This window comes from Caretta caretta, chromosome 4, assembly GCF_965140235.1.
Source record: "Caretta caretta isolate rCarCar2 chromosome 4, rCarCar1.hap1, whole genome shotgun sequence".
Lineage (NCBI taxonomy): Eukaryota > Metazoa > Chordata > Testudines > Cheloniidae > Caretta > Caretta caretta.
Window position 1 is genome coordinate 20051487 of NC_134209.1, and position 12572 is coordinate 20064058.

General features: G+C 50.9%; 1 protein-coding gene across 1 annotated transcript in view; it reads right to left on the minus strand.

Moving 5' to 3' along the window:
- SH2D4A (SH2 domain containing 4A) overlaps positions 1-12572 on the minus strand; it is a 31402-nt gene that overhangs the window by 5859 nt on the left and 12971 nt on the right. The window contains exons 3-7 of the mRNA XM_048848032.2: positions 11444-11597; positions 9133-9298; positions 5163-5243; positions 3427-3565; positions 1655-1871 (exon numbers count right to left, since the gene is read on the minus strand). Coding sequence (XP_048703989.2) covers positions 1655-1871; positions 3427-3565; positions 5163-5243; positions 9133-9298; positions 11444-11597 — 757 coding nt within the window. The remainder of the gene's footprint in view (positions 1-1654; positions 1872-3426; positions 3566-5162; positions 5244-9132; positions 9299-11443; positions 11598-12572) is intronic.

A 12572-nucleotide genomic window follows, 5' to 3' on the forward strand; every position in this document is an offset into this window, starting at 1 on the left:
TACTCACATCCATTGAAAGGGGCACTTCTGCCTGGCTCTTGGAGCTCATTGACAATTCTTAATTACACAGCTGGGACACAGACCTGCAACTAGAGCTGGCTACGAGAGGATTTATTCCCTCTCCCCTGGGGAAAACTATGCTGAACACACAAGTTTGCCAGAATTTCTCTTTGAAATTCCCCAGATTTTTGCCAAACCCCAGAAAACTTCATTTTTTTTAAATCAAACTAAAAATCGACAAAAATGGAGAGAAAAATTGTGAAGATTTCCACTTCGTCACAAAGCCATTTTCCACAGAGAAGGAAAGCCGATGGATAATTGTTGGCTTGTTCTATATATCCCTCACTCTCAATTGTTAAATCAACATGCCCACAGCAGCCAGCAGCAAAATATAGGAGATCTGCCCCTAGAGCCAGCGCACTCTCACAGCCTGGAGCGCATGGGGCCCTTGCAGCATGGCTGGCAGATCAGTGATTGGGGCTATTTCAAACTAAAGGGAGGACAAGTTCCCTTATGGGGCTCATGGTGGGCCCCCTGCCAGCTGTCCCTGTCTTGTGGGGCCCTGGCAGATCTCAGCTGTGAGGGGGATCTCTCAGAGGAGAGGGTTCCAGGCCACGTAAGGCTTTAAAGGTTCAAACCAATTCTGTCAGTGCAGATCCAGGAGCCCCTGGTGTCAGATGCACCCGTAAACAACCTGCCATTCTGCCCCAGCTGCAGTTTCCAGGTAGGTTCCAGCTGTGGCCTGGGGTGATGCACCCTGCAGTAGCAAGTTAGCTGGGAGATGGCAGATATAAATGGCCGGGAGCCTTGTCACTGTCAGGGCACCATGCACCCTTCTGTGCAGCCCCAAAACCGAGGCAACAGCTGCTAACCCAGCTCTCCCCAGAGGCGAGCTTACAGGGAGGGAGAGGGTCAGGGTGAAGTATTTCCCGCCAGATGGAACAAAGGGGGAGCAGACGCCAAGCACAGAGGTCCCAGCAGAGCAGCCCCCAACGCTGGGGGAGGCTGCCCATTTCCAGTGAGAAGAAGTACAGGGCTGGGTGCCCGGGATCTCAGAACCAAAAAAGAACCCGGACAACTGGGTATCAGTGGCTATGGGTCCCAGAATCCTGTAGCATTTTGGTACCAATTTGTGATGTCAGCAAGCATGTACCATGCACCCTGGCTGCAGCACATGTCCCCTTGGCCAAGCTCCATTGACGTCAACGATCCTTTCAGTTCACTGGGTTGCCTTTTACAGAGCTTGGCCACCACACACAAGCTGAGGGTCTGGCGCAATGTGTGGAATCAGAGGGAACACACTGGAGTCACTTCAGGGGGAATATTGCCAGGGGAACCCAAAGCCTTCACTTTCCTGAGACAAGGGCTGCTGGAACCATGGGGTTTACACCAGCTGACATTGATTTGTACCCTTAATTAAATACTTCAAAGAGATGAAGTCCTGGTTAATCATCATCTTTGCTAATAAGGAATAGATCTGTCTTGTCCATAGCACCCTGCCTTGGAAGAGCATGCAGTGCAGACAGACGGTGTCTGATGAAAGGTGTCATTGTAGCATATGAAGGTTTAATCTCTAAGGCCTAGAACACCCCTACCATCCCCATCCCACAACAGAAAGATCCCAGACACTTTAATCACCGGGGGAAGTTCTTACCTGTTGGGCCTCCCATTTGCTACCCCAGAGTTTAGGGTTTTAGGCTTGGGTGGAAGGGCAGGACGGGAGGGCAAGCTGTGCCCCTTGCTCCCAAAAGTCTTGGAAACTTCGGCTACCTTCCCTTTGCGGATCCCTTGCAGCGACAGCCTGTTGTAGTCCTCCCTGGCCTGCTTTGCAATGGAGCGTCTCCTCTCATCAGCAGCTTTGGATTTCCTCACTGGAACAGAAAGGCAGCTTGCCTGTCAGCTCCCGCCCAGAGGCTTTGAAACCTTCTGCCCCTTTCCACACCCCCAGGCAAACTGAAGCTAAGTAGTTGCCTATTTCATATGGGCTAGATTGTGCCCTGAGGCCACCGCTAGCCCCAGCTTCTCCCCCATCCCCAGTTCTGCCCCCAGCACAAGCTCCTCTCCTGGGGACACCTTGGCTGTGCAGTAATGGAGAGGGCAGAGGGATTTCATTACGGGTAAGGGGGGAAAGTTTGGACACCACTGCCCATGTAGTCACACACACACACGGCCATTTGTGTAGATCTTTCATATAGAAACGGGGATAAAAATCCACCAAAGGGCAGGAAAAGGTGATTATGAAACCACAACAATCAGTGGGGGATTTAGGGGCTGTTGTAGGCCCTCAAACTACTTTTGAAACTGACTAGTTCCCAGGGCGCCGATGACCTTGGTAACGGTGCCCTGCTGCGTAGCGATGAATCCGGAGGTGGTGGAATGTAGGGTGAAAAGCACCAAGCTGGGGTATGATGGCATAAGGCTGGCGTAAAATGCCCCAGTATAGGACTGATGTAAATGGGTATGCTACAGGAGCTGGGCCAGGGCAGGCACTGCCTGGGGATGCAGTGTCTATTTAGTCACCTAAGTAGCACCCGCTTTTCACAAATACAACACACCCAGTGGTTCCCAGTTGGCAGCTGCTAGACGCTCGGTACTTTGACAATCAGGCCAGTTATTTAGTTGCCTTGGTATGGCCTAACTTTAAGGACCTGGCTTTTAAAAATCCTAGCTTGAAGTGAGACATATTTGTAATACACCATCACCATCTCCTGGACACCCAGGGACACAGCAGCATCTGGCCCTCAACCACTAACTATAGGGCAACGCCCGCTCGCAAGGCACAGCCAGAGACACCTGCCCCAGAGTACTAGCAGACTTCTGGAATCAATATGGAATTGCAATCCTAGACAGCAGGGGCAGCTCTGCCCTGCCCTACAGAGACAGCCCCCCAGCCAAATCACAGGGCTGAAAGTATCATAGATCATAGAATATCAGGGTTGGAAGGGACCTCAGGAGGTCATCTAGTCCCATCCCCTGCTCAAAACAGGACCAATCCCCAATTTTTGCCCCAGATCCCTAAATGGTCCCCTCAAGGATTGAACTCACAACCCTTAGTTTACCAGGCCAATGCTCAAACCACTGAGCTATCCCTCCCCCCAAGCATCTTCCCTCTGAAACTTTTCAGAATTTTTCGTTCCATGAAATTTTTTGACAATTTGACCTTCTGCTGCAATTCTGAAGGGAAACTAATTTCAAAACGTTCATATTTCCCATGGGACGAAAACTCCATTTCCCAACCACCTCTAGTCTTCATGCTACAGAGCCAGGTGACACGTGTCCAACCTAGCTATCTAGTGATGATGCGTTAATCAAGAGAGGCCCCGTACATCAGCCAAGCTACCAGCTCCGATTCCACAGAGGAATCTGGCCAGTTAAAGGAAGTGGAGAATAGAAAAATGGACAATGGACAATGCCAGCATCTCTTACAGGATTCCTGCCACTCGGGATCATCCTTATCCGATTTCTGCCCTGACTCCTGGGCCTCCTTCCGGTTGGTGTCAGTGTGCAGTGCCCTCTCTGCAGCTGTTCTCATCCCTCCGGGCTTACTCCTTGCCTTTTCCTTCCCCTGTTAGGAGACAACGTGTGTAATGCCTGGTGCCCGGCTTGGTTTCTGCCGACTGCCTTTAGCAGTCTCTGGACTCCGGGGATTCATTTCTTTAGGGACTCCTGTGAAATACGTGGGGTTCCCCAAGACACCAATGCTTCCTCCTCCCTGCTACCTGGGAGCCCCGCTGCATGAGGGCTTCTGGAGTCCATTCGTGGGCACAGGCTACGCAGATCGTCAGCCCGGGGCAGGTTGAGCTCGAGGGGTAAGAAGTGACATTAAATGACTCTAAAGGCCAGATCCTGAGCTGTGCCAAGGAGCGCTCTGGGAGGCTGTTTTATCCTCGGCTGGCTCAGCACCGGCCCACTCCTCCACACAGACCAGAGCAGCTGCCAAAGACCTCCAAGGCCCCATTTCAGGGCTCACTGAGACCTTACAATATCCTATTGATTCTTGTTTCACTCACACCCCGTGACACAGCAAGCCCCTTTTCCATTGCCAACTTTGCTTTAAGACCCTCCTGCACCAGGTTCAGAGCTGTTTGTGGAGGAAAGAGAATTTGGAGTCAGCCTGGAAAAGCTCTTTGGCTGTATCTGCCCTGGGCACAGCTGCACACAGGAAATCTGTGAAGCGTGAATATGCTGCAATGACCTGTTGGTCAACAGTGCATCCCCTGCTAGTGTCCTGAGTCCCAGGCCTGGTTACTTTGACTCATGAGAGACATAACAGAGATCGGAAACGGCCAGAGACGGGCAAGAGCGACCGTCTGGCAAACCTGTAATACTGCCCAAAGTGGGGTTATTTAGCCTGGAGAGGAGAATTAGAGGGGACTCTGCTGAGATCAAGGGTGTGCTGAAAAAGGGCCAGTCCCTCCTTTGCTAGCCCAAAACCTGGGCTGCTAGCAGCAGCGTGAGGCCGGCAGCTCGAGGATAAAAGGCACTCTGATGCAGCGTAGAAGCAGTGAGTGGAACTCACTGCTGCAGGATGGCGCACGGGGTTTCAGTTATGGTGGGCACCTTTTCCCCGGGGGTGCTCAAACCCCGCTTGCCCCAATGCCTGGCCCCCACTCTGCTCCTTCCCCCAAGGCTCCACATTTGCTCTGCCTCTTTCCGCCCCCTCCCCGAGGCCCCCGCCCACCCACCGCTCTCCACCCTCCCCCAAAGCCCTCCCTGACCTGCCAGACAGCTGTTTGGTAGTGATGCTGCCCCCTACCAGCTGTTGGGAGGCGCCGCCCAACAGCTGATGAGCAGAGGCGGGGAACAGCTGTGGCTGGTGGGTGCTGAGCACGCACTAAAATTTTTCTGGAGCACCCACAGAGTTGGCTCCTATGATGGTGGGGACCTCTTGGTACTATGGTACCACATTAGTCAGTGCTGGGAGGCGGGGCCCTGCATGGTGGGGGCCAGAGACATTCTGCCTGTCTGGGGTGGGGGCGGACAATGCTCCCTAGCTTTTAAGAGACGTAACCACCCCGAGAGCTATTATGCCAGCAGTGGGTCTTGAGGGGCCACCTAGGCTGGGTGAGTGCCCCTGGCCAGCTCTGGCTGCTTGCGGGGCTGCAGAGCAGAATCTAGCCCCCTGTCTGGGCACGTTAGAAGCACCCGGGCTCACTGCTTACCTGCTGAAAGTCGTACTTCCTTGTCTGAGCCTTGGAATCTGCCAACATCTGGTGCACATCTCTGCCTTTACTGGGAGCAGCCTAGACGTTCAATGGCAAACAAACCCAGCGTTAGCCCTGGAGCTCTTCCCATTCCTCCACAGTCAGTATACACGTCAGCCCAGCTCTGGTCCCTGTGTCGAAACATCAAGCTGGAGGCTTCATTTAAAAATCACACTCTTTTTAATATCTCCAGATAGTAAGAACGTGGTGGCCCTTCTAATGCCCATCTCACGGCGGTCCCTGGACGCACTGCTCCCTCCTTGGGAATCTCACACACACGTCCTTTATTCCAGACCCTGCAGTTCATCATCAAATGGGATTGGTCCCCAATCAAGATCGGGGCCTGATTGTGCTAGGTGCTGTACAAAGTGAGAGACAGTCCCTGCCCTGGTGAGTTTACAACGTAAAGAGACAGGAAAGGCAAAGGGTGGGTGAAAGACAGAACCAGCATCCCCATCTCAGAGATGAGGAATTGAGACATGCAGATTAGGTGACTCGCCCTAGGACACACACAGAGTCTGTGGCAAAGATGGGACCAGACCTCAGCTCTCATGAGCCCCACTCCAGTGCCTGAGCCCCAAGCCCAGCCTTCCTTTCTACTGCATCTCACTGAAACTGGGGTGACCCTTAGCCCCTACACCAAGTTTGAGGACCTCACAACTTCAGAGCCTGGGACACCCCCAACCTCTGACAGAGAGATAAGGAAGAAGGGACCCCTGTAGCCTGAAAGAGCTCTGTACGTATGTGAATGAACCCCTTTCTGTATTCTAGAGCCCGCCCCTCTGAATACAACTCTCCTTCAATAGTGTCTATAACCAAGCGAGGGGACATGGAGGCCTGCCCATGTCAAGGCCTGGCCCTCCTAAAGGCAGTGGCTGAATGGGGAGGAAGGAAGGCCTCAGGGTTAGGACTTGGGAGACCCAGGTTCAAGTGTCTGATCTGCCACAGATTCCCTGTGTGAGCTTGGGCAATTCACCTAGCCTCTCTGTGCCTCGGCCCCCCCACCCATGCAATGGGGATAACAGCCATGCCCTACCTCACAAGCTACTAGGAGGATTAGTGTGTTGAAGAGTGAGAGGTGCTCGGATCCTGTGGTGACAAGGACCATGTCAGTACTATGGATCGATAATTGAAACCATTGTCTCTGCTTGCTGAGAGAGTTTGTTAGCAGCCAGAATCCCAGTTATTGAGCTGGGTTATCTTGGGTTTCTTGTACTTTGAGACAAACAGAGATGGGTTTATCTCTGAACCCTCCCACATAGAACTGAATGCGGAGGTCAAAGCCACTTCTGCTGGTGTGGGCAACAATGCTCTTCCAGAACTCCACTGTGTGACTTTATTGGTATCCCCTTCCTCAGAACCATTATTCCCCCTTAAATATTAACACAGGCATATCTCCCTGCTCTGCTCAGACAGAGACATGGAAATGGAAATCATTCACCTTTCCCAGGTGAAAAAACAACAAAATGCTCAGATGCCGTTACGCATATAAATAGTTCTCAAATCAGTTATTAGAACAATGGAGGTGTAAAAAAGGACAATCCTTAAAAGCACAATGCCCATCCCACATCTTGGCCTATGTCTCATCTCAGGATTTCCAGTCTCAGGCATTCAGAAAACAATGAAGGGTTTGACAAATCATGAGAGTGTCTTAAAAATCACAAGATTTTAAAAAATTGGGGTGGGGAGGATTATTTCCCTTCTGGTTTTTGAGCTTTTAGTGAGCATGTTTTTAAGCTCCTCTCTGCAACCGTAAGAAACAGAAAACTCCTTCAGGGAGAAAATAAAGCTGAGATTCTCACCTAATCCCATGACTCCAGGAATTGAGACTTTAAGAAAACCACCACACATTGGAAGACTTGCAATAAAAACCATGAGAGCTGGCAACACTGAGATTACCTCATGGATGCCTTGCTGTCAACTCAGGCCCAATGTGGCCAAAACCAAGCCTTGAGTTACCTTGCTTTTGTACATTGATGACAGAGCCACATGTGGTTTTGTACATATACTTGCAATTCTACACGATAGTAACAACTAAGGACCTAATCCAAACTCCACTGAACAAAATGGAAGTCTTTCCACTAACTTGAATGGCTTTTGGCTGAGGCCTTAATCATGCCAGTGATATGTGTGGTTAATAGCTATTTAGCTCAGTGGCCTGTTCTATTTCCTCCATGAATTATAATAAGTGGTTAATACCACAAGGCATCTCTAATTGATTTCTTTCCAACCACTTTAAAATAATTTATTTGTAATCCCATGGTAAAAATATTGCCAGACAGGAAACATTCTCAACAACAAGCTTGACCCAAGCAGTGTAACATCCAGCTTTTGAAGTCATAAATAGTTTTAACTTTATAAAAAGAAATACAAGTATGCACTTTAGAAATGCCAGTTGCGGACATTGACCTCACATGCTCGCTTTAGCACTTGAGCACTGAGGAGAAAAATCCAACTTTGAATACATTCATTTCCAGCTATTTTTCATCTTACCATTAAACATCCGTCAGAAACTATGGAGCATCGGGGTTCATTTTGATCTCAACAGAAACCTGCCTCTTTAGCTTTATTTATTGATCAGAATAAAATCAGTGGCCCAAATTCAACTGTTCGTTCCACCAGTGGAAATCTAGAGAAACTCCAATGGAGTCATCAGAATTTGGCCCGGAGTTCTTAGTTTTGTCCATTCTAGTTTAGTGGAGGGACAGTAATGCCAGGCATAGAAACCATTGAAATTGTTATGGCACCTGAAATGTTCCTTTCATTGTGGATAGCGCCTCATCCTGCAAAACAACAGCTCAGATGCCATAAAGAGGACTCCTGATGGTTCCGAAACAATGCAATATCAGGGCTCATTTTGACCCCAGCAGAGGACTGACTCTTGAGGTTTATTTATTGTTCGTATTACAGTAGCACCAGGAGTCCCAGACTGAGAGACAGTGCTCCATTGGGCCAGGCAGTGCACACGTGCAGAGACGAACTGTGAGAGACAGTTCCTGCCCCAAAGAGCTCACAGTCTAGACCGGGGTAGACAACCTGCGGCAAGCGAGCTGATTTTCAGTGGCCCTCACACTGCTCGGGTCCTGGGCACCGGTCCCGGGGGCTCAGCTGCCAGCCGGAGTTCTGTCCGCCGTCCCCGCTCAGCCCACTGCCAGCCCCGGCCCCCTCAGCCCGCTGCTGGCCCCAGGTTCCGGCCGCCGGCCCCCTCAGCCCGCTGCCGGCCCCAGGTCCCGGCCACTGGTCCAGGGGGCTCTGCTGCTGGCCTGGGTTACCAGCCGCTGGCCCCCTGCCAGCCGGGGTTCCAGACGCTGGCCCCGCTCAGCCTGCTGCCAGCCCCGGGTCCCGGCCACTGGTCCGGGGGGCTCTGCTGCTACCCTGGGGTCCTGGCCGCTGGCCCGGGGCTCTACAGCTGGCCCCAGTCTGGGGCAGTGAGGGGTGCAGACAGGGGCAAGAGGGGCACAGCTCAGCATTGATTGTATGGATTCTTATTATTGACACACGAAACTTTAAATTAGAGTGAATAAATGAAGACTCGGCACACCACTTCTGAAAGGTTGCCGACCCCTGGTCTAAACAGACAGACAAAAGATAAGAAAGGAAGTATTATAATCCCCATTTTACAGATGGGAGACTGAGGCACAGAAAAACCAGTGACTTGCTCATTACTACACAGAGAGAGGGTGGCACGGCTCAGAACAGAGCCCAGATCCCCCAAGTCCCATGCTAGTACTTCAGCCACAAGACTATCCTACCTTCCCCTCAAGATTGCTCTACTGAGTTGCATGGTTTTTCCAAAACAGACAAAAGGAGCCTTTATCCAATCCATGTTTCAATTTATTGAACACTGGCCCCATTCAACAGAGTCTTTGCAACCCCCACCTCATGAAGTTATGCACTTCTGAGCAGCGTTAGAACAGAAAACAAGTACCTGAGCACGATCCCAGCTTCTCTCCTTTTTAGCAGCTGTTATCACATCTTCCTGCTCCCTCTGTCCAGTTTTTTCCTCCCTCCTTTTGGCATCTGCCCCGCCCAGGGCTGCTGGCTGAGAATGCAGGGACCATGGTACAGCTCGTTCAAGGAATGTTTGACTTCCTCTGTGAAGACAGCAAGCAGGAATTTTGGAATAGAATCAATCGCCTTCAGCCTTCCGCGTTCCAAACTACTGAATGGAAATTACATGGCAATGAAGAAAAGGAGTACTTGTGGCACCTTAGAGACTAACCAATTTATTTGAGCATGAGCTTTCGTGAGCCACAGCTCACTTCATCAGATGTGTACCGTGGAAACTGCAGCAGACTTTATATACACACAGAGAATATGAAACAATACCTCCTCCCACCCCACTGTCCTGCTGGTAATAGCTTATCTAAAGTGATCAACAGGTGGGCCATTTCAATTTGTGTGGGGGGGTGGAGGGTGAGAAAACCTGGATTTGTGCTGGAAATGGCCCACCTGTTGATCACTTTAGATAAGCTATTACCAGCAGGACAGTGGGGTGGGAGGAGGTATTGTTTCATATTCTCTGTGTGTATATAAAGTCTGCTGCAGTTTCCACGGTACACATCTGATGAAGTGAGCTGTGGCTCACGAAAGCTCATGCTCAAATAAATTGGTTAGTCTCTAAGGTGCCACAAGTACTCCTTTTCTTTTTGCGAATACAGACTAACACGGCTGTTCCTCTGAAACATGGCAATGAAGCAATTCCAGGGCCCAGCAGCAGCTCACAGAGATGAGCCCTATGTCTCAGCACCAGGAGCACGGACGGTTAAAGTAATCACTCACTGCAGTTAATTGTGCACCCACATGCAGGCAGATACCTGTTGGCATAAGAACTCACTCCCAAATATCAGCTGTGGTGATGACTGGGATGCTGCCCACCCCAGCTTTCACGGGACCATCCCATAGCGCTGTAAATAGATACCGTTTAAAGGCCGTATTTTCAGGAGCAGCAGCACAGGTTTGGGGTTAGAGTCCCGGGTCGATGTGCATGTGGCAGCAGGGCTAAGAGGGGCTCCTGCATGCCGGAGGCAGGGGGCATCTGGAGACCCCACGTTATCGCTAGTCTGCATCCTCCGCCATCTGCAAATGGCCTGGGACAAACCAGGTGCCCATGGAACCTCGTCCCCCGACTGCCACCTCAGAGCAGGTAAAACCAACCAACCAGCTCCTTTCCCCAGCACTCAATCCCCCCTTTATTTAAACTGATGGTCAGAGTCATCTGCAAATCATTTGTTAGTAGCCAAATTCACTCCCGTGATTTGCACACAACATTAGCAACCAAGCCTCCCCATCCCTCCTCCCCACCCCGGCGGCCAGCCCCGAACCAAGATCACTTGGCAGCCTCAGAAGCCTTCCCAGATGGCTCAGGCCTCATCTCCTCAGGGAGACACCCAGCTGCCCTGCCTGGGAGCGGACGGCCAAGGCTGGCACCTTCAAAGGGCTTGTCCTGGAGGTAGCCCAGCCGCATGCCCACATGGAGGAAGGTACAGCCATGGGCAGCTGGTAGAGGAGCCAGCAGCCTGCCAAAGGGATTCTCAAGAAGCAGCTCATTGGGGCCTGTGAGCCAGCCAGTAAACTCACCAGCCAGGAATACAGCTCCCCGTGACACTTCAGTCCAAGGCGTGTTCCCCACGGTTGGCTTTATTTTCAAACAAAAGCAAATGCACCCAGACCACTGTGCCACCCGCCTAGGGCTTTCCCAGCTTCCACCAGCATGGACGGGAGGGATACACCCTTCCCAAACAGTGCTTCGCCCACACAGCACTCCCTGTCCCCTCACCGCTGCTCCCTCTGCCCCAGAGGCAAGAAACCACACATCTGGCTCCCTGTAGGCCATGTGCTTGTTCCCAGGCATGTGCCCTGCAACTCCAGTGCCCAGTTTTAGGGCCCAAGCCCAGATCTTCCTAGATATATTGGTACCTCACTCCCCTTGAAATCAGTGGGAATTAGGGCCGAATTACCTGTGAGGATCTAGGCCCAAGTGCCTAAAAGGCACATGTAGCCAAGACCCAATGCCTCCCTCTGGATGTAGTGTGGGTGGAGAGAGAATGTAGAAATCCCCACAGACTGCAGGGGATAAACACACAGAACTTTGCTCCATTCCAGCTCTCCTTTTTATCTTGCACTGATCATCATCTATTAAAAAGCACCTTCCGCCTTACCCACCAGAGGAGACATCACAGCAGTAACTGCAAACCTGTCCAACCGGCTCCTGGGGCCGGGGCTGAGTGCTGCCTTACCTGGCTTCCCCTGCTTCTTGTTGCTGCTGAGCCCTCTGTGCCTGGATTTCTTCGCAGATCACATCATAAGGCTTATCCGACGTATGCTCGCCCATGACCCAGACCCAGACTTCGCTGTCGGCACCGAGCTTCCACTTCACCGACTTCCCATGCACTGCAAGACAAACACTCAGAGCACTGGCCACAAAAGCTCCCGTGGCACTCATGCCCCCTGTGACCGAACGCACCCCTGGATTCACACCCTACACACTCTGGTACTAGTCTTGGTTTTCCAATGACACCTCTCAAGGCATATTTTGTACAAATAGCTCCCTGATCAACAACAGGGTGAAATGTGTGTAGCAACACTACGTGGAGAGTTAGGAACGTATGCTGAAATCGGGACTGATGTATGTTTGCCAGACCTGTCTGGGGAGGGGGTAAGCTAGTTTCTCAAAGACAAAGGACAAGCTGATGCCTCTAGCCAGGTGTTGTCAAAGTTAACTGGCAATCAACTGTCAAGTGGCAATGAAGGGGCGGCAGGAACAGGTCGATTTGCATTTGAACAAACAACACGGAACCGCCTCCACCACAAGACCCATGTCTCCACCCTCACAGCGGGAAGGAATTTTATCTAGAGGTGACCCTCAGGAAAATGCATTTCAAAGGGTGACTGGACTATAAAAGAGAGGAACACCGCCCCCCCCCCAGGTATTCTCTCTCTCTCACTCCCTCTTTCACCTAAGAAAACAAAGGTACCAGCCTTTGGACTTTTGGAGGGGTTCTGATCTAGGAATTTAGTCAGCCCTGTTGCTGCGAAATGTGAGAAGGGTTTCACCTTGAACCAAGTCTAGCTGGTTTAGTTACTAGAAACTGTTTTATCTTTCAGAGTAGCAGCCGAGTTAGTCTGTATTCGCAAAAAGAAAAGGAGTACTTGTGGCACCTTAGAAACTAACCAATTTATTTGAGCATAAGCTTTCGTGAGCTACATCCGATGAAATGAGCTGTAGCTCACAAAAGCTTATGCTCAAATAAATTTGTTAGTCTCTAAAGTGCCACAAGTACTCCTGTTCTTTTTGTCTTATCTTTATTTCCCGTAGGAACCATTTCTGACTGTAAAATCTATTGCCTTGTAATTAAATAAACTTGT